Raw genomic sequence first — 21044 nt, 5'->3', positions numbered from 1 at the left:
ATCAACACTAACATCATTTGAGTTCCTTAATTGAGTCTTAATAGTTTCACATATAGTTTTAGGTGTGAGTATATGTGTCGAACATGATCACATCGGCAGGTCTATTACTCCTTTTTGTAAAAAAAAAAAAACATCCAAAAAAATATTTGTTTGTTTGACTGACCTTTCAAAATGACTTTGGACAAAACTACATTTCCCATCCCTGGCGGCAGACACTGCTCATGCGCAGCAAACGCCATATCCTGGTACGACCTTCTCATATAAAAAGGCAGGCATACGAGTCAGAGTTCGTTAGAGAATAGGAAACCAATGATTCCCATATGTCCAGTAGTCTCCTTCACCTATGGTGAGTATAATCTAAATTTTAAAAGCGTGTCGAAACATTTCTTGGGTTTTAGACAAGAGAAGATGTGATTAGGATCATGTTGCGGGAGTCGTCACGGTGTAATCCGTCGTGGTGTCCTGCGTGTTTTCTTCCACTGCATGATACGGCTCTTCATCATGGTTGCCACCGCGCACAGCCGCTAACCCTCCGCCAATCTGTCTTTTTGCAGTGCCCAGCCGGCTAGGTGAAGATGCCAAAATGGCCACCGGCAACTACTTTGGATTTACCCATGGTGCTGGGGCCCAGTACAGGTAAGGGCCGTGATGTTTAATGGGGACTGCAGTGCTGGTGGTGGTACAGTAATGGTGGGATTTGGCCCCGATGCCTTTGTTGCTGGGTCCGGGTGGGGGCAGGGGGAGGGAGGCGATGGGCAACGCTTTAAACCTTGAGATGAACGTTTGGTAAGGAAATGATGCATTAAACGACGTTTTAGTTTAAATATGGCGATTAATGTGTTGTTTTTATGCATATATGACATTTGTTTTTTTATTTGCTAGGCAGATATATTGACACACAGGATGTCATTGCATAGTACTTTGGGCCTTTTTAGGGAAATTATTTTAATTCGTGGATAAAATGCATGAGATGTTATATCGTTTAAAGCAGTCTGCTTAACGTTACGTTATGTAAACATCCGACGTGACGATGGCTAGCAGGTGCACTTTTAAATTATATGTTAAAATAAAGATAATCTCAATACGTTTAAAAAATAATTAATGTTACAAAAGCAATAGGTTAAAAGTAATAGTCAAGATTTGAAGTTAGTAACTTTCATTCAGTTTACATTAACAGGGCGGTTTACCTTATAAGTGGACCCTTATCTCAGTTGGCTTCTGTTTATTTGATCCAAAGCATTTAATGATATAACACCATTCTGAAACTCTTTGTTGGTGTTCACGTGTGTATAAACGGTGATTTTTATCCCGAGCTGACGTGATAAAAGTGAACCGCGCGAGCACACTGCAGCTGTCATCTCTAGTTCTGCACCAGAGCAGATCTGCGCATGAGCGTCTCCGCGCTCTTCTTTAAGCTCCAGTGTTTTTAAGACGGAAGTGATGGAAAAATGTTGTAGTTCCACACTGTTAAAAACGTCGCCGTGACACTTTATCGTCTTTTTTTATTACAAAATGTCGATTCTTGAGGAATGGCCGACGTATTTTGCGTCTGTAATATGTATGTGCGCGTTTGTGTTGTGAAGGGCGATGTCTTCACGGACGCCTCAAGGACTCCTTCAGTGTCCCTCTTGATTCGCCTTTTAAATGATTCTACTGTCATTATGTTGACGTTTTCAGTAATTTTAGTGCTCGTCCATTTTGTAATTGTGTACTGTGCTTTAAGAACTTATCCCAGGTTGTCAAGCTAGCAATGGTGTGATGTTTTTCCTAAACTGGGATCATATTTCTAAGCAATTTGCCATTGGTTTAGTGTGTCATCATTTCACACAGTGTAGGATTTAGATTTCTATAATGCCTCAATTAGTTTTTTTTTTAATCAGCTGAAGGAAGAATTGGTAAACAATCAAATCCGTTACAGATCTTTAAGCTGTTTTAACAAATGTGTACTCTACATAGGCATGGGGGACGATAAACGTTTAAGGTATACCTCGATTTGGAAAAGTCAAGGTTTTAAAACCGGCAATTTTTTTTCTAATACTGTTCCTAGGGTACGTGTTAGATTTTTTTTTTTTTATTTATTTATTTTTTTTACGTTTTTTTAGGAGAACAGCATCTCCTGCAGAAAAAATATCTAAAAAGCTGTTTCAAATTGTAAAGAAATCTGTGTTTTTGAATCAATGAAGACAGCAGAAGTCAATGATTCATTTGAATTTTTTAGTCTGACATGTTTACTGCTCCAAAATATTTTACATATTTCTCAGAATAAAATGTATTGGGTTAAAAGAGGAAAAAAGTTGTTGTTTTTTACCCAGACGTTTAAAAAGAATATATTTTAGAGCAGTAATCTCAATACTGTGAAATCGTGAAACCAAAATAATTTCATCATTATGTCATTAACATTGTTATCATGCCAACAGAATCTTATACCGGCCCATGCCAAACTCTATAAAATCTATCAGTCACCCTGATTGGTGTTTTGAGGATGCAGAAAGCTAGAAAAGTAATGAACTTTCCTCTGAAGTGGATAAATCATCCAAAAATTAAGTTGCTGTTCTCTGTAATGCTTAATGCAAATCAATGGTGTTGTGCAATTTAACTCTCTATACAGCCAAAATAAATATAAATGCCTGAATATACATTTGGGTAATATAAAGTTAAGCAATCACTGCTGCATACTGAGAATTTTTTTTGAATTTTTGTTTTTTTCATAAATTATCATTTATAATTGGGTTGAGGTGTCCAGCAAAAGCACAAATACAAATTTGACTAACAATACCCTGCATCTGTCTTCGCACTGTAGTAAACAAAGCACTTCAGCTCACATGTGAGATTTGTGCCTCTTCCATTTGGCAATGTCCATTAGAAGCGCAAGTGTTCAAAACTAAGGCCGAACTACCCTTTACCAGGAGCCATGGTGTTAACTTTTTTTTTTTTTTTTTTTAATACACTTTGACTTTCAAAGTGCCAGTAGCTGCAATTCAACTAGCGCCAAGGTTCTAGCAAAAATGTCTTGAATGGTTGAGGGCAAGTTCGTTGAATGCTAAATTTATTGTATGGCTGAACAATCGGTTTAATTTAGTGCAAGATACTAAATGCAACCTTAAACAAAGTAAAGAGATTGGTGTGTGGAGGCTCAAGATTGTTGTCATGATTTTAAGCTTTTAATCTAATGGATAACGAGAGACCATATTTGCATGACATTTGTGTCTGCTTTTTCAAGTGAAAGCCACCCTAAGTCTTTTAATCCATTACTGATTGGGTTTCCTCCCTTGACATGTATCTTCCCTTTCAAGCCAATGGATTTAGTGCATTAAATCCAGAAATCTATTATGAATCTAACTGAAAGATAATCTGCTGTAGCTTCAGTTGGACATTAACATGAACACAAAATTGCGTTGAAGGTCATAAGTATAATCTTCTTGTGGAATTCGACCAAATTGAAATCAATAAGTTATTTTATCCATGTGTAAGCATTATAATTGTATCATTAGTGTAGCCGAGTCCTGATGCCATGTTTTGTGAAGTACCTTTTTGGATGTAGTAATTATTTAATAATAGTAATTTTGCTCAATTTCAAACGCCACTGTTCAGCATTGGCATTTGTAACAATGTAAGCTGTCAATGTTGTAATCCAGGGATTTTTGTCCTGTCTCCTGCAGTCAACAGCCGGCCGCTGGGGTTGCATACACCCACCCCACTACAGTGGCCAGCTATACTGTACATCAAGCACCTGTGGCAGCGCACACAGTGGCAGCAGCCTATGCCCCTACAGCCGCCACGGTTGCTGTTGCGAGGCCTGCGCCAGTCGCTGTAGCGGCTGCGGCTAATGCTGCAGCTTTTGGGGGATATCAACCAGCCCACGCTGCCACGGATTATGGGTATGCTCAGAGACAGCCAGAAGTACCCCCACCACCACCTCCAGTCACCTCACAAAACTACCAGGTAAGAGGAAGGAGCATGCTTGTCGTAATGTAGTTTGGGTTGGGCAAGATATTTATTTTTTTTTTGCATAAATCCAAATCTGGATCGCTGTTTTGCATTTTTTTTCCTGTGCTTCTGAAGTGCATTTTTAAGTCAAATTAATTTTGAATGAGTACGAAATGAGACGAGCATTCTGTTTACTGTTGCAGGACTCTTATTCGTATGTGCGGTCCACCGCTCCTGCTGTAGCGTATGACAGTAAACAATATTACCAACAACCTGCAGCTACTCCAGCTGTGGCTGCTGCAGCAGCCCAACCACAACCCACTGTTGCTGAATCCTACTATCAGACTGGTACGTTGGACTCTTTTTGGCAATTTAAATGAATTGGTGCGGGGGGGCTTTTATAACATTTATTAAATCATCTTCTGACTGTTTATTCCATGAGAGCATATAATGCTTTTGTTTTAATTTTTACAATAATCTAAATTGTATGTACTTTTAATTAAATGAGGGTTTAATCTATTGTATCATGATTCCCTTTTATTCCTATTTCATTACATGGTTGGAATGTTGTCTGTGGACACAGGATAAAATCCATAATGAGCTTCAGGTCACCTGTTAAGTGATTTGTATTGTAAAATGTCCTCTGCAACTTTGTTTTGCTCCTCCCTGTAGCACCTAAAACCGGATACAGCCAAGGCGCCACTCCGTACACCCAGACCCAGCAAACGCGTCAGGTTACAGTCGTAAAGCCAGCCACCCCCAGCCCTGCCACCTCAACCTTCTCCATTTACCCAGTGTCCTCTGCAGTACAGCCGGTTGCAGCTGCAGCGGCAGCCTCTGTAGTGCCCTCTTACTCTCAGAGTCCCACCTACAGCACCAATGCAGTCACGTACTCCGGTAAGAACATCAAAGTTGTATTATAAAACATCAGTTTCAGTTCCCATAAGCCATCAACAGCATTTATCTGATGCAATACTTTATTTAGAGTTGAAGTGAAACGTCTTTCCGTTATATCATGCTTTGTTATTGAGTGTAGAATTCATTAAAATGGCTTTTTTGTTCTTGGTTTCTTTGAGTTTAATACAGAATCAAATCCATGAGGTTGGGATTAAAAGTTTAATACTGCACCAATTGAGCCAGTGAATCTAGGCTTATAGATTTACAGTACAATCCTGTCAGTCTCCATCTGTCCTAAAGCCAATAATTGCTCTTCTCTCTATGCTCAGGAACATCATACTCGGGCTATGAAGCGGCAGTGTATTCGGCTGCCTCCTCTTACTATCAGCAGCAGCAACAGCAGCAAAAACAGGCAGCCGTTGCAGCAGCAGCCACTGCCGCATGGACCGGCAGTACATTTACCAAGAAAACTCCCTTCCAGAACAAAACTCTGAAACCTAAACAGCCCCCTAAACCACCGCAGATACATTATTGTGATGTTTGCAAGATCAGTTGTGCTGGACCCCAGGTATTTTATTTTATTAAAGTTATTACTTTTCATTTTTAAGTATTGGTGTCATGTGTAAATGGATGCACTGTACTAAAATATTGTCGGAATATGCTCCGTACAGTGTAGTAGGCAAAAATAATATGCAGCTACATTAAGTGTATATCCATAAGAACACAGGAGAATACTTGTCAATAACAGATGTACCATACCCAAATGTTATTTATAATATTCACTTTCATACTATGTAGAACCTAGTAGGACAACTACCTTGTACATGTAGTACCTATTCTGCAGTATATGATTACTGGCTCAGTGATGTGAGTCAGGTAAACTTCAACTGTAATACCGGCATGTTTATTTCAGACCTATAAAGAGCATCTCGAGGGTCAGAAGCACAAAAAGAAGGAAGCTGCACTGAAGGTGTCACAGAGCAGCAGTAGCAGCAGTGGAGGCGGGAGCTCTGCCCGTGGGACACAAAATCAGTTGCGCTGCGAGCTCTGCGATGTCTCCTGTACTGGGGCTGATGCCTACGCTGCGCACATCAGAGGAGCCAAACACCAGAAGGTACATGACTCACTCTCTGATCTCCGCACATAATAACCTGCTTTAAGCTTGTTTTGGCAGCACTATTTTTGAATGCGTATAATTTTGGATCAGTGTTGTGGAGAGGGTTTCTTAGGGCTTGTCTACTAAAGCATTTTTGTGAGGAGAAACTCCAGTGCTCTTCTAAAATGCTTAGCTGTGAGTGCTTCAACTGTCAGACCATTAAAAAAAAATCTTGGTGCCTTGCAACACTGCTGTTGTTTAAGAAATGTGGCTTTTTCCATTGAAAATAACTGGTAAGTATACATGTTCAGCTCTAAATTTACATTTTGGTGAACAAATGTCCTTAGGGACTCTATTACAAATATGAATAAAATTTGTGTGAAGGGGATTGAAGGTACTTTATTTAGGGATTTGATACTTCCATATAAACGCAGATTTCTGTATTTTCAGAGTTCAATGGGGCAACCAATGTATTTTGCATAAATCCGACATCTTTCAGGGTCAGGGATGTAATTGTAGGCCTACCTAGGCTACTGTGTTTATAACAATGACATTGTGTAGTTCTATAATTAGCACATGACAAAGCTGCTGACTATGCAAAATTATGAAATCACTTTGAATGGGTGCGTTGCTGTGCACACCGTTTCAGCTCTCCCATTTGCACATCATGACCACGTGCACTCTATATACAATAAAAATAAAGCCAGGATGCACATTTGTAATCCTCTGCAAGTCATCTGTTCTTATGTCTTAATTTATTCAGTGCTAGAGCCTATAGCACCTAAAAAGTCATAACAGAAAGTTATAAGTTTAAATGATTTTACAAATTTATAATTAAATATTTTTAATTTCAATTATTATTTTTTTTTTTCAGGGTGCAATATTAAAGTATATTAGGCTACTCTATTCATCTGGACTAATTATTTTTACAGTTCCAATTGATGACTGACTCGAGTTATAGCCTTATAACATGTGAAATATAGAGTTGACTAAATTAGAGGAAAAATTCTATTCTGTGGACACGAGAACTAACAGTTCGTGGCGCTTTCTAGCGGCAGTGTATGGATCTGTGTCTACATTGAAGTACAAACTATATACCTAAATATTACTCGAGTGTCTATTAAACTGATAAACGTTTAAACTGATACAACAATCCTGAAACACAAATTGTATGGCCAATATCAAATATTTATATCAAGAAATATATATATATATATATATATATATATATATATATATATATATATATATATATATATATATATATATATATATATATATATATATATATATATATATTTATTATTTAAAATGTGTGCGTGTTTGTAATTTATTATTATTTTTATTTTTTATTTATGTATTTTTAGTTTTTTGTCCTTGGCTGATTACATGCCTGCTTATCACAAGCATATTATATTAGTTGTCTAATGCAATTTAAAGTGTGTTTGTAGCATTGAATTCTTTAGTTGGTGGTGTGTTTATTTTTTTCTTTATATATAAATTATTCATTTATTATTTTTTTTCAATAGGTTGTAAAATTGCATACCAAGCTAGGAAAGCCGATCCCATCCACTGAGCCCAGTGTGGTTTCCCAATCTTCCACCTCCAGTACTGCAGCTCCGAATAAAACTTCCAGCTCCAACATCAACAGCTCCACAAGCACATCATCAAATGCTTCTTCCTCCGTTTCTGCCTCTTACTTAAAATCTGGCAGTATGGCTGCTTCTGCTGCACAGGGCAAGAGCTCAGGAGCCAACAATGTCTCAGTCAACAGCTCCTCTATCAAGAAGGTCAACACACCCAAGATCAACTTCGTTGGTAGGTATTGCTGAACAAATGTGATTTGCTGTTGAAAATGGATCATATAATACACTTAATTTTTTTTTTCATGACCAATATAGGTGGAAACAAGTTACAAACCACTGCTTCTAAAAGTGACGAATCCAAAGCTGATGCAGCTAAAACTGCACAGTCTGCTGCGTCTGCACCAGCAGCAGATGCAAAGAATGACATGCCTGACCCCATGTCACCTCAGTCAGCACTTGCAGCCCTGCAGAGTGACGTTCAGCCTGTCGGACATGACTATGTTGAAGAGGTAACAGAAGCCACTATTAGGGATATAATTTCTGTAGTGATATCATTTTGAGTGGCCAAGTGGAAACAATGAAATATGTTTTGTTTTTCAGGTTAGGAATGATGAAGGCAAGGTTATCCGGTTCCACTGCAAACTGTGTGAATGCAGTTTCAATGATCCCAATGCCAAGGAAATGCATTTGAAAGGAAGGAGACACCGACTGCAGTACAAGGTTAGTGAGTCAACAGTTCGGCTTCTGTTTTTCTTATAAAGACTATAACTTCAGTGTCGTTGATTGTATATTCCACTGTTGTAGAAAAAGGTTAACCCAGATCTCCAGGTGGAAGTGAAACCAAGCATCCGTGCCAGGAAAATTCAAGAGGAAAAAATGAGGAAGCAGATGCAAAAGGAAGAATACTGGAGAAGACGCGAAGAAGAAGAGCGCTGGAGGATGGAGATGAGGTGTGACACTTGTTTCCTTGTATGAAATAAAGAGCATTTTGTGAGGCTTCCTAATTATTACTTTGTTTGCTCAGGCGCTATGAAGAAGATATGTATTGGCGGCGCATGGAGGAAGAACAGCACCACTGGGAGGACAGGCGAAGAATGCCTGATGGAGGGTATCCACAAGGTCCCCCTGGACCTCCTGGCCTACTTGGTGTGAGGCCTGGGATGCCCATTCCACAACCACAAGGACCAGTGGTAAGACATAACAACTTGAGTCCAGTACGGTTTCCATCATTCGTCATTTGAAGACGATGCTTTCTCCTAAGCTTTCCACTTAAATGTCTTCATACATTATACTAGATTCGTCAAAACTGTAGTTTAACATCTAGTTTTTGATGCAGCCACCACGTCGTCCTGATTCCTCAGACGATCGGTATGTGATGACCAAACATGCAGCTATTTACCCCTCTGAGGATGAGCTCCAGGCCATCCAGAAGATCGTATCAATCACCGAGCGAGCACTTAAGCTTGTGTCTGACATCATCACTGACCAAGATGCTGGTGCAAGTGCAAAGGGCAAAGAAGAGGACAAGGAAAAGAAAGAGCCTCCCAAAGACAGGTGGGAAGAGAGCACTCTTAATAGTTTTCAAAGCAGAGAAAGCTAAAGGCTGCAGCTATACATGTCCTCTTGTGCATTGTAGGTTGCTGAAAGGAGTGATGCGGGTAGGTGTTCTTGCTAAGGGGCTTCTTCTGCGAGGGGATAAAGAGGTCAACCTGGTCCTCCTCTGTTCTGAGAAGCCAACCAAGAATCTGCTCACACGCATTGTGGAACATCTCCCTAAACAACTCACGGTACTTGTTTATACGTCTCACAGATATTCCTTTGAAAACGCTTGCTGTAGAGCAATTGAAGTTCTTGCATTTGTCTATCTTGAAAGGCCACTGTTCTTCAGAGTTTTGAAATTACCTTATAAAACGCATTAATGTACACTGGATGACCTGAAATGTTGTTTGGTTTGATTATAGCTAAACTCTTCTAGAGTAGGATTTCAACCCCCTTTTTTTATAGGGTTCAAAGCAGGTGTATGCAAACCAGTTCATGGAATTTGAACCCTAAGTGTGTAGGGTCTTCAGATTCAATTGAAATGTCTAGGCAGGTCTTAAAGCTGAGCATATTGGTTCTCCATGAGCAGGGTTGAACACCCCTTCTTTACACGATGTAGAGCAAATGTTGCTCAGAGTTAAAGTTTGCAGAAGCTTAAATAGATGGTTAAGACTAATGACATTGTTCTTTGTCAGATGGTAACGCCAGAGAAATACGAGGTAAAGGGCTCCATCCAAGAGTCTGCCATTATCCTTACCTCTTGTGGTGATCCCAAGATGCAGGTGACCATCACCCTGACTTCACCCATCATTCGAGAGGAGAGCAGCCGGGACGGAGGTTTGAAAAGACGTTGCACACATTAACCGGCTACCTCTGATTAATATTTCATGCTGATTTTGACAACCTGAGGAGCCCATCTGTTGGCACTGTGGAGATGGTACTGTATGTAAATGTTGCCAGAATCATGTTTGCACCTTTTGGGCTTAGGAGCATTTTTTACAAATTAAGACCATAATATTGAAAATGGTCCAAATGAAACCTGGTATGTGCTTGAGCTTGGCTGTACATATGACCTATATTTAACCCAAAAATCTATATATATAATTTTTTTACTTGTGCTGCTGAGGTATAGTGCCTCCTGTGGTTGTGCTTTGATTTTTATATGAAGTCTGTAATGTTCATACTGTAACTGGATTAAAGCCTGTTCAGCTGGCTTCTAGTTGTTTTTTGAGCCGATTTCAACACTACCAGCTTTTACTCAACCATCTCCAATGTCAGCAGTGGTGCTCTGGTTTTTCTCTTTGTAACACTTTTCCAGTGCTCTTGAAGCTCTCCCCAAAACAAGCATGATAAGTGTTTGCATTGTGTAAGTCTAGTTAGTCCCGGGTAAGATTCATTTTTGTTTCCTGTGTTCAAGGGGATTGTGTCTCATGCAAAATCCAAATGATATTTTGTTACCAATGTTCCAGTGCATATTTCCCAATGGGTCAGGGGGTAATCCTGTGCAAACAACTTTATTCATGATTTAGTTCCTGAAGACATGATTGAGATGGGTCTGAGGAGTAGTTGGAATGTCTACCATGTCCCCACAGGAAACAAATCTCATTTTTGTCTGGTGGTGAAAAGAGGTTCACCATTTTAAGGTCCCCTGTTCCAAAATGAAAGTGCTCCCCTGAGAGTTAAGTAGTTTCATAATGGCAATAATTGGCATTCAAACAGTGCATTACTGTAACCTGTAATCTGTAAGTGCATCAATTTTCTGTTTCTTGCATATGTTTTCAATGAAGAGTCATAGTTTGTCTGAAGCCACTGAAATGGTGAAGTTTTAAACACCGGCTTTGAAGCCATGCCACCATTTCTGTATGGCTCCTTAGGGGAGTATCAGTCAGCTTTTGGGAGGAAGGCTTTGATAGAGGAATCTTTGGTTGGACCTGGGGTTTACAGCCTTCGGTATACATTGAGATATGTGGGTTCTCCAAACCCAGTTTTGTTGACAGGTATGCATGCAGTGATGTCCTAATCTTTTAGCTGGGAGCTTCAGATTTTCTTGCCAGCACGCATTGCTGCCTTCATGTATACAAAGCTTTTCAAGTCCAGCCCAAAGCCTCCTTGCATTTTCAGCAAATTGTCTCCCATCTGAGGCTACGTCTACCAGCTCCGGAAGGATTTTTGACCAAGGTCCCCCCTCCTGAATACCTTCAAACACTTTGCCACACCTACCATTGCCATGTTACTGTAGGGAGTCACTATAAATATTCATAAGCAGGGAACATTACATATCTCCCTCTATCCCCGTTTTTCATTATCATTTGCACATCTGGTACCATTTGCAGGCCATTGTTATTTTATTATTATTTTTTTTATTGTATTGGTACAGGTTTTTTTTTTTTTTTTTTTTTTTTTCCCCCAAAAGAATCTTTAGTTTAACATTTATTTTAAACTTCACTTATCTAGACACTGGAATCCACAATTTGTTGTCGCCTAGAGCAAAAGAACTACAGCCAAATTCTTAGTCCATAGGTTAAACCAGATCTGCAGGAGTGGAACACTTGCCAAATGTGTTAGTTTGTGGCATAAAACTTCACAATTTTATAGTAAAATTAAAAAGCTAATCTGATACTGAACAACATATTGAACAGCAGCAACCATTTTAAATAATACCCTTTCACATATTTGACTGAACTCAATATGATTGCATTAAACCCTGGACACACCTAGCTGATTCCTAATAATAACCCTATTTTCTTTAACCGCTGAGAAGTAGCACTTTTAAAGTTGCTTCACAGCACCACAATTATACAAACTGAAATGTTCTCTACTAGCGGCAGCAGAGCCAGAAACCCTAGCATGCTAATGAATTCAATGAGACTTTAAACTTTCAGTTAATTTTTCAATATAGATAGATGGATAGATCGAAAGAGACTTTTTTTTTTTCTCCCTCCTGCAGTTCTTGGCTGAGAATTCAAGAGAAATCCAATTTTTTTATTTTTTTTATTATTTTTTTTATTTATTTTTTTAAGAATCTAAATCATCATTACCAATCTTATCCTTTTGCAACAACATGGAATTGGATGACCTGGTATTAAGCATAAAATTTTAACCACACTTTGTGTGAGCCTTAATTCAAGCAGTTTTGCCAATTGCACACCATCCTTTTTAAGAGTTTTCCCCAAACCAATGGGTTTCAAAACCTAAGGTGATTTAGAATGTTAATAACAGGCTAACATTACTCATTCAAAGTAATCGACTGACTTTTTGAAGTTGATACTTTGCATTGTCATTTTCAGCAATTTCAAATAGTGGATTGCAGAACTTGGAGGCTTAAATGGTCTTTAGAGTTATACATCTAGTAATTCTAAGATGTGTCATGCTCACTATATGCAGAGTACTTGAATTAAAAACGACAACAAAAGTTCATTTCCAACTCTAAATCCTACATCACTGTCACATTATCAGTGTTTGTCTTGTATCCCTGACAAAGGCCTATGATTCAGGACCCATTTGTATCCAGTTGTATCCGCACCACACCACAGACATGCACCAAATGGCAAGAGTAGCAGATCCATGATGTTGCTGAAAAGATCTGAAAGATTCTGCATATGGGGTGTTGTAGAATGGAATTAAAATGAAAACTTGTAAAGTACATGTACAGGTTTTTATATTTTGGAAGCAGTGATCAGGAACAGATTGGTATGTGTGGCAATGTGTTCTTGGCAGTCTCTCTGACCTGGTCAAACACCCATTCCTTACCACCATTTGACAATTCGATCCATTTTTAGATGTAACCTCGAGTATGGTGAAAGACCCAGCGGACGTCTTGGACAGGCAAAAATGCCTTGACGCTCTGGCTGCCCTACGCCACGCTAAGTGGTTCCAGGTTCGGAACATCATTTTACTTTTCTTCTTGTAGCCTTATGAGATGTATTCCTTTTTTATTTGTTCATTTAAGTTGTTTAGTCTTTTTGTTTAAATTTTCAAACCTCAAAGTTGATTTTTGGGATGAAAAAGTGATACAAGGATGCAGTATAAAAATCTGGTGATTAATGATACTATATTTCTGTTTTCATTTGATCTGATCCTAAAAAAATAGCATCCTTGGATACATTATTTTATTCATAAGTGTCAGATTGATGTTAGCATATAAAATGATTCCATAAGGCTGCAGAATACCTTTGCATAAAGTGTCATCGATTTAAAAGCTTTTCATGTTGAGCGTTTGTTTTCTTTTTGTGATTTATTTCTTTTTTTTATTTCTTTATTTTTTTCTGGGAATAGGGATTGAGAGGCAAGGAATATCTGATTAGTTTACTGTGGTGTTGCTTGCTCTGCAGACACGCAGGCAAAGTAAAGCAGATTTCCTTGACTGCTTCAGTTCCTATGCAACTACTCTTGCAAACTGATCTTTTGTAAAATGAAAATAGATGTTTGTGAAGTATCTTGATGACTGAGGTCAGGGTTTACAAGGTTACAAAGGAGCCATTCCGAGTGAATCTTGCAAACTTTGAACTCTTGTACTAATGGTGAGGTAAAATACTGCTGGAAATGGCAGCTTATGGAAACCAATTGGCCCAGCTGATTAAAATCCCATTAAAAGCTTCCATTGTGAACAGTGGTGTTGCACCTCTCTCTGAACTCCGCCATATTGTATGACTGTTTGTACATCTTTGCTCTTGTGCATTAACTAATCTTGACTTCACTGCACTGAAGGCTAGGGCTAATGGACTCCAGTCATGTGTGATTGTCATTCGAATACTGCGTGACCTTTGTCAGCGAGTACCTACCTGGTCTGCATTTCCTAGCTGGGTGAGTAAAGTTGTTGTTGTTGTGTTTTTTTTTGTTTTTTTTTTCTCTCCATGTTCAGATTACTTTATGCTTTTTGTTTCGGTAGACCTTCAAAAAAAGGTATCTAAATTCTGGAGTATGTCACTTTTTTTGGTTGCCATTTGGTTAATTTATTTTGATAGTTGGTTGTATTCATGTCAAGTAGCAACATGTTATCTGTCGTTTTTCCTTATTGTCTAGAATTTAGTGAATGCATAATCTGACACCATGTTCATTGTAACACAAAAATATTGGGTAGTCTGAACCTTTCTTTGCCTTAGAGTTTCTTTTTGAAATTGAGTTTTGCATTCACTGTATTTTGCATTCACATTCCTGAACAATGAGAATTGTAATTTTGAGATCTTACCTGCAGTTTTTATGTAGAATTTTTATAATGCAATATAATTCAAAGCTTTCAAGATTGTCAAGTTTGTTTGTTTTGATGGCGCACGTTAGTGGCCAACAAATTTCCTGTGTATTATTATTATTATTATTATTATTCTTGAGTCTGTTGCTTTCACACCACACGCATCAAGCACGTGTATAGACACCCTGCAGTGTGAATGAGGAGATTAGTTCAAATGAAGCGGTACGAATCGATCAAGTAGGAAAATATGAACTTCAGTGGACATTCGCGCTGCATTAACCAATCAGAAGCTTGCTCTTATAGGGGAGTTACTATGTAGTGTCAGTTGTTGGTGTCTCAAGCAAAAATCCTCTTACAGACAAGTTCATCAAACTGGGCTCTGCTCAGTCTGAAGCACCACTGAAGCCCTTTATCCAGATATAGTTCCTGGAGGAGTTGATGATAAACTCGCAGAGCTGGGTGCTCCTCTGAAAGAATCTAATGGACTCTGACACTGTGCCAAATGAATATATGCTGTTTTTCAGCCTTCCTAATGCACAAAGCACGGCTACTATCTCAATAAAATCCATATTAGCCCATGCCCATGACGTGAATCTGCGTCTATTGTGAAGAGGATTTCACTCTGTTTATGTGTCCATAAATGATATTAATATTAATAACATAATATTGTGTTTGTATTTTTAATTTATTTTTTAATTCATGCGTGCAGTGTCTGGGGTGAATGCAGCATTAGGAACCAAAGTACTAGGGAACGTCAAAGTCTATTTTGTTGTGATGCAAACAGATGGGTACAAGTTAATTTTAGGAATTCTTGTTTTTTTGCACTCTCCTTTTATAACCTTTTGGTGTGGTTTAGCAATGGTTTTCAAATTACAAGCAACTAAATTAAATGGTATTAAATTAAATTCAAGGCTATGGAGCTACTGGTGGAGAAGGCCATCAGCAGTGCCTCTGGACCAATGAGCCCTGGAGATGCTCTGCGAAGAGTCTTTGAATGTATTTCCTCAGGCATCCTGCTATCAGGTAAGATCTGAATGTATTGATGCAATTCCCCCCTAAAACATGGCTCTGAGGGATTGAAAATGCAAATGTTTAATGACATGGATTAGTAGGAGAGTTGGTCAAACTCTACATAAACTCTACTTTTTTATTTGGATGCTTAGTTCAGTATATGCTCGACTTTTCCTTGTAATGCAGGTGCTCCAGGATTGATTGACCCCTGTGAGAAGAATCCAACAGATACACTGGCATTCATGGAAGAGCAACAGAGAGAGGACATTACGTCAAGCGCTCAGGTAAAATAACTTTTGTCAGTCAAATAATAGACTCTTCATTTCATTTAAGGGTACATATTATACTTTAAGTTCGGTTCACTTATAGTTCAATTCCAGTGAAAGGTATGGTTCGGTTTAATAACCATGGTTGGCTAATCCATGTATTCTGCGTGCGTGCGTGCGTGCGTGCGTAGTATTTTTATATATATATAAATATATATATATATATATATAAATATGTATGTATGTATGTATGTATGGGGGATAGGTAAGGGTGAGGAATTAACATCTAATTATTAAAATTTTTTGGGTAAACTAATGCTTTAAAGAGAACTGAACCTAAAGTGTTAATGCACCCTAAACTGAATTATGTGTTTTGATCGTTTTAGAATTATGAAATGTGTACTAATCATTCACTTTCTCCACAGTTTGCCTTGAGGCTGCTGGCATTCCGGCAGATTCACAAGGTTCTGGGTATGGACCCATTGCCCCAGATGAACTCCCGCTTTAACGTACGGAATACCCGCAAGAGGCGTCGTGACAATAGTGATGGGGCTGATGGATTTGAAGCTGAAGGCAAGAAGGACAAAAAGGACTACGAGGGGTTCTGAAGTACACTACAGTACAACTAGTCCTTTTTTTCCCTGCACCGTTTCCAATCCTATTCATTCCAGGAATACATAACGCTATTTCTGTTGACCTCTGTGCATGCCGATTACTAGTCTTTAGAAATGTTTTTTTTAAAAGCTGGTAAAGACCTAATGATGGCCACTTGGGGAGATGCCAGGCTTCATTTCCTTAACACCCAGACTGTAGTCCATCTCAATTGTTTAGTCTGGTGTCTTGGCTTAAAGATTTGAAATGCGCACAAACCAGAGAAGTTAAGCCTAATGTTCATGCTCCATTCAGCACATCAGATGTAAAATTTTTCACCATCTTCAGATCTCTTATGAATCCAAGGCTAGGCAGTTTTAGAGCTGTGTACTTGCATCAGTGTGAAACCGGTTCATTCTTTAAAGTATATCTTAACCTTCCTGTCATATGTGTGAAGTAACTTTGACAATTGCTTCCCTGGCTTTGCAGTAATTTTAGTTGTGTTCATAATTTATTTTGATTGGAGACATTCCTCTTAAAACCACAAGATCAAAGAGTAAATGATCGATTTATGCGAGGCGTTAGTCCTGTTATGATGAATGTGATGCCATTGACTGGACGTGGATTTATTTTAAGCATGTACTTCCCATTGCTCATGCATTCTAAAGGCCGGGTTTGCTTTTAAACCATTTGTAAGTTTGTCATTGGCAAATTCATATCCTTGAAGTGTCTCTAGAACCTTGTTCCTTCTGTTTGCTTAATGCGAGTGATGTTAGGCTGTAAGTGTGCTCTGATATCCACAGGCCTCTGTTGTGTAGCTGTTGCGTTTCTCAGACCTGGGCCAAATACCAGAACTATTAATCGATGGTCTCAGTAAGTTTAATTTCAAATTGAGTTGTTACAGTCATTTTGGAGCAGTTGTTCACAGGGATTTCTATAAAAAGTGAGAATTGCAGGTGTTTTTAAATAAAATTTAAAAAACATTGGTTTACTTTTCTTTAAACCGTAATTGACCCAGGTCTGCCTGTGTTTTATTTCTTTTTCTGTTCATAATATTGTAAACCCTAAATGTATCTTTAAATGTGATCATATAACTATATGATCTCTAATATATGATCATTTAATAAACCTGTATCTAATCTTCCAGTAGATCTTCAAAAACAAATGCTTGTATGGTTTTAAAGCACAGGAATGTTTTTTTTTTTTCTTATGTTCTGTTTTTATGGGTTTTGTTTTACTGATTGATAGATGCATAGTTGCTTGCTCTTAAGTTTGGTTTCTGATTCAAAGTTTGTTGAATATCTGTTAAAGAAGAGAAGGACAAAAGTGAAAAATATCTGTGTTGTAACTGCAGATGTATGTAGACTTACCCTTTGATGCTTGTCATTCACTGTCAAGGTACTACTGCATTACAATGCGTATAATAAAACATTTCTGGAACAATGGTTTCTGCTTTCCTTTTTTAATCAGATACAGCAATCAGCTGAAAACCAATTCGTCTTTAGCCAGGAAATTTCATATTATCAAAGTAGATGGGATTTATTCGCAGTGGTGTTTGTCACAGCACCAAATGCTTTATTTTCTTTGCTGATGCTAATGAGAAACTACTTTTAGTCTGTATTCAAAGGCGGAAAGTCACAAGAGCCCTAAGGCAAAAGAAAACAAAAACATGCCCTTCTTCAAGTGTGGGCGTAGGCTGTTTTGAATACGACGACTCATTGGTTTAAAAACAAGGAAGCGCGTAAGATTGACAGCTGCATCGTCCAATTAGAAAAAAGCGGCTTGTGTTTGACCAGCTCTGAAAATGGACAGTTTGTCTATAAAGAACCAATGATGTTGAACGGGCGCGGTTTGCTTTCAGAGCAGGTTTGTCTTCCAACCAACCAAATGAAACTGTTCTTGTGAAAGGGAGAGGTGGAGGAAGCGAGAGAGAGAGAGAGAGGCAGGACAGTAGTGCTCTCGAGCTCTCCCGGATTTCCACCTGACTGCTCGGGAAGCGGGATTCTGGGACAGCAGAATGTTGAGTTTGGGGAGCGGAGGAGCCAAGTCCTCTAAACCGTCATTTGTGTCTTATGTGACTCCCGAGGTAAGCGAAAGATCTCGTGCAATTTTGAGTTGTGTTCAAAACAACCAGGAGACTGTGGGTTGAAGTAAAGTAAAATAAGAGTTGAAAGCGCGGATTGTATTGCACTGGGCGGGGTTAGCATTATTTTGTCCCATGCTGAAGTTCACGTTGTTGACATGTTCAAGTTTAGCCAATTCGCACTTTTATTTATATGAGGTTTGTTCACGTGGGAAAAGGCACTCAAACGACCAACATTTGTTGTTTATTTTCCATTCAATTGCGCCATGAACTTGACATCCTTCCCCCCGTCGACTGAAACCCAACTCTCAGAACTCAACATCCTTTATTTTGCGTTCAACTATGATTCGAGGTTGTCATCCAGGTTACTGAGTAATTTTTATGTTTGAGTCACGAGTGGCTTCACTTGCTCTGGCATGTGATGTATTTGAAGTTGTTGGTTATGCCTTGAGAAAGTTATGCAGCTGATGTATGTGTGTGCGCGCGCGCGCGCGCGCGAGAGAGAGAGAGAGAGCGTCGTACTATTAGAATAAATGTCATGGGACGTGTCATGACCACTTGACAGCCAATACAATAGGCTACAGATATTTATTTGTTCTTAATAAAAGCATGAAAATAAGAACAGTTGTGCTCAAATTAAAACTAAAACTCAGTCTTTTTTTATTTTCAGAGCTCATTTAATAATTTTCCTTCGGTTTAGTCTCTATTTCAGAGGTTGCCACTGTGGAATGAACCGCCAACTATTCCGGCATATGTTTTATGCAGCGGATACCAGCAACCCAATATTGGGAAACACACTTTCACATTTGCACAAACACACTTATACACTACAGACATTTTAGCTCACCCAATTCACCTATAGCTCATGTCTTTAGAGTTTGGACTGCGTGGGAACCCAGAGTAAACCACTCAAACATGGGGAGAACATGCAAACTCCACACAGAAATGCCAACTAGCCCAGCCAGGTCTCGAACCAGCCACTTTGTTGCTGTGAGATGACAGTGTTAACCATTGAGCTGGTTAACTTTGGATTAATAGTGTAAAAAAAGATATTAAGATACTATCAATCCTCATGGTTTTGATTTCCATGAAGTGTCTGAACCGATGAGATGTAAATTGACTGAAAAATCACCTAAAGTCTAAAAGAGAAGCTATTGTTGTCAATTAGTTTCACACTGTTCTGTTTAATTGTATTAAAAAAGACTAATCAAAAGTGAGTGAGCATCAGTGTCTGGTTCAACATCTCATATATCAGTATAAGCAACAAATTGTATGTCAAGTCACTTGTAACACTTGAAAAGTTTAGATGCAAAAACCTCAAAATGCTGTTTAATTTTTTTTTACTAAAATGACCATTTTTCTCTGACTCTTGTGTTTAGGCTCAGAAATTTTACTTTGATAGTGACGAATAAGTTTGTTTCATTGCCATTAAAGTAAAATACTTCATACATAAACATAGGAGGCTGAGAAAAATGCTCATTTTAGGAGAATATTTCTCATGGCATTTAGAGGTTTTTGCAAGTCTATTCAGGCAGAATAGTAGAGCAGAATCAATTATAAATAACTGTGTTTTTTCATTAGCATGATTGCGTTCACATCAGAAACACAGGAGTGTGCATGAAGCGTATACCCTGACCACCCTTTTTAGGTGGACTCAGTTACCCTTCACAGAAGAGCACAGTTAAGAAAACACTGTTCCTGTTATGCAAGGGAACCAAACTCTGGCATGAATTGAACCTGACCGGGGACCAAAAGTACTGCTCTTTTAAGTAAATGTAGGAAGATAGAGTCTTCTGTGAATAGTTGCTTCTTTTTAAGATCATTGAGTGGGGTTAGACTTTAAGATGAAGCTTAGAGTGCTTTCCCAGTGTTTTTACCTCTTTATGATGGCTGGACATTAATAAAACACACTGTGATCTCTTTTGCAACATTTGCATAGGCAACATGATCACTTGTTTTTAAAATCTCAAGTTTTAAAAGCAACCCCCCCCCCCCCCCCCCCCCCCCCCCCCCCCCCTCCAATTTTAGTCATTGTGTTTAGTCAGAATATTTTATGACTTCCTTTCTTTTTTGTTAGTCCTGACTTGTTTATGTGTTTAATTTCGTTTCAGGAATTTTAAAATATATAGCCATAATAGTTTATTGATTTTGGCCACTTTTTATCTGTTTAAATCAGCAATAAGTGAAGTAGCCTGATTGTGGTAGATATCGTAGGACTGCTTGTTAAAATAGACAAAACTATTTTGGCTAAAGGATTATGTTGTTCCACGGAGCAAATGGCTCAGTTCTCATGACATATTTCACATTTTGCTGTTAATTTATTGACCATCAGGCCATCCAAGGTGACTTTTTTCTTCAGTAGAACATTTAAATAAGATTTGAAAAAATCATTGCACAGATCGCTTTTTTCATTTATGCCATACATGTTATATATGACTTTTACAGGTTTCTCATGCCAACCAAGTTTAGTAATAATAATGTAATAGAGGAGATTTCATTTATGGCATATAATGTATAGACGTCAAATATAGCTGATCAAAATGTGATATGATCTGTATAACATTACATTACAGTATAGTTCTTGTTCAAATATCTTTTTGTAAGGTTTATTATTATAATGTTATTGCTTTTGTCCTAAGGAAATAAAATTGGAGAAAGACCCACAGAAGAAAGAAAAACATCCTGATTTGCTACCAGGTAAATCCCTCACGCAATGTTCCGATCTCTTAAGCTTTTCTTTTGTATTATTGTACACTTTTATTGTACACTATTGTTGTATGCTTTTTTGTGTAAGAGAGTACCTAAGGGTATCATTTTCATTTTAGACAGTAGTTCCCATAGATCTCATTTCATGTAGTCA

General features: G+C 38.3%; 3 protein-coding genes across 5 annotated transcripts in view; all 3 read left to right on the top strand.

Annotated features, from left to right (window-relative positions):
* epg5 (ectopic P-granules autophagy protein 5 homolog (C. elegans)) overlaps positions 1 to 21044 on the top strand; it is a 1176376-nt gene that overhangs the window by 1092496 nt on the left and 62836 nt on the right. The gene's annotated exons all lie outside the window — the stretch shown is intronic.
* On the top strand, positions 268 to 17544 carry zfr (zinc finger RNA binding protein). 2 transcript variants are annotated; one of them, NM_199558.3, is given in 20 exon segments: positions 268 to 346; positions 555 to 636; positions 3660 to 3942; positions 4131 to 4275; positions 4600 to 4824; positions 5154 to 5392; positions 5738 to 5938; positions 7450 to 7738; positions 7822 to 8015; positions 8107 to 8226; positions 8311 to 8456; positions 8531 to 8696; positions 8843 to 9060; positions 9143 to 9293; positions 9741 to 9882; positions 12825 to 12922; positions 13753 to 13848; positions 15145 to 15256; positions 15431 to 15528; positions 15936 to 17544. In NM_199558.3, coding segments are annotated over 20 exon segments (3225 nt in total). In that variant the 5' UTR covers positions 268 to 309; the 3' UTR covers positions 16119 to 17544.
* The window catches only part of mtmr12 (myotubularin related protein 12), a 19588-nt gene continuing 16572 nt past the window's right edge, over positions 18029 to 21044 (top strand). Inside the window, exons 1-2 of one of the 2 annotated variants that reach the window (XM_087252653.1) lie at positions 18029 to 18187; positions 20824 to 20881. In XM_087252653.1, the coding sequence (XP_087108779.1) occupies positions 18119 to 18187; positions 20824 to 20881 (127 nt within the window). In that variant the 5' untranslated portion in view covers positions 18029 to 18118. 2 annotated transcript variants of the gene reach the window in all.

This window comes from Danio rerio, chromosome 5 (assembly GCF_052040795.2).
Source record: "Danio rerio strain M-AB ecotype USA chromosome 5, GRCz13ab, whole genome shotgun sequence".
Taxonomy (NCBI): domain Eukaryota; kingdom Metazoa; phylum Chordata; class Actinopteri; order Cypriniformes; family Danionidae; genus Danio; species Danio rerio.
The sequence above is the reverse complement of the archived record's forward strand: the minus strand, read 5'-3'. Positions and strand labels throughout refer to the sequence as shown.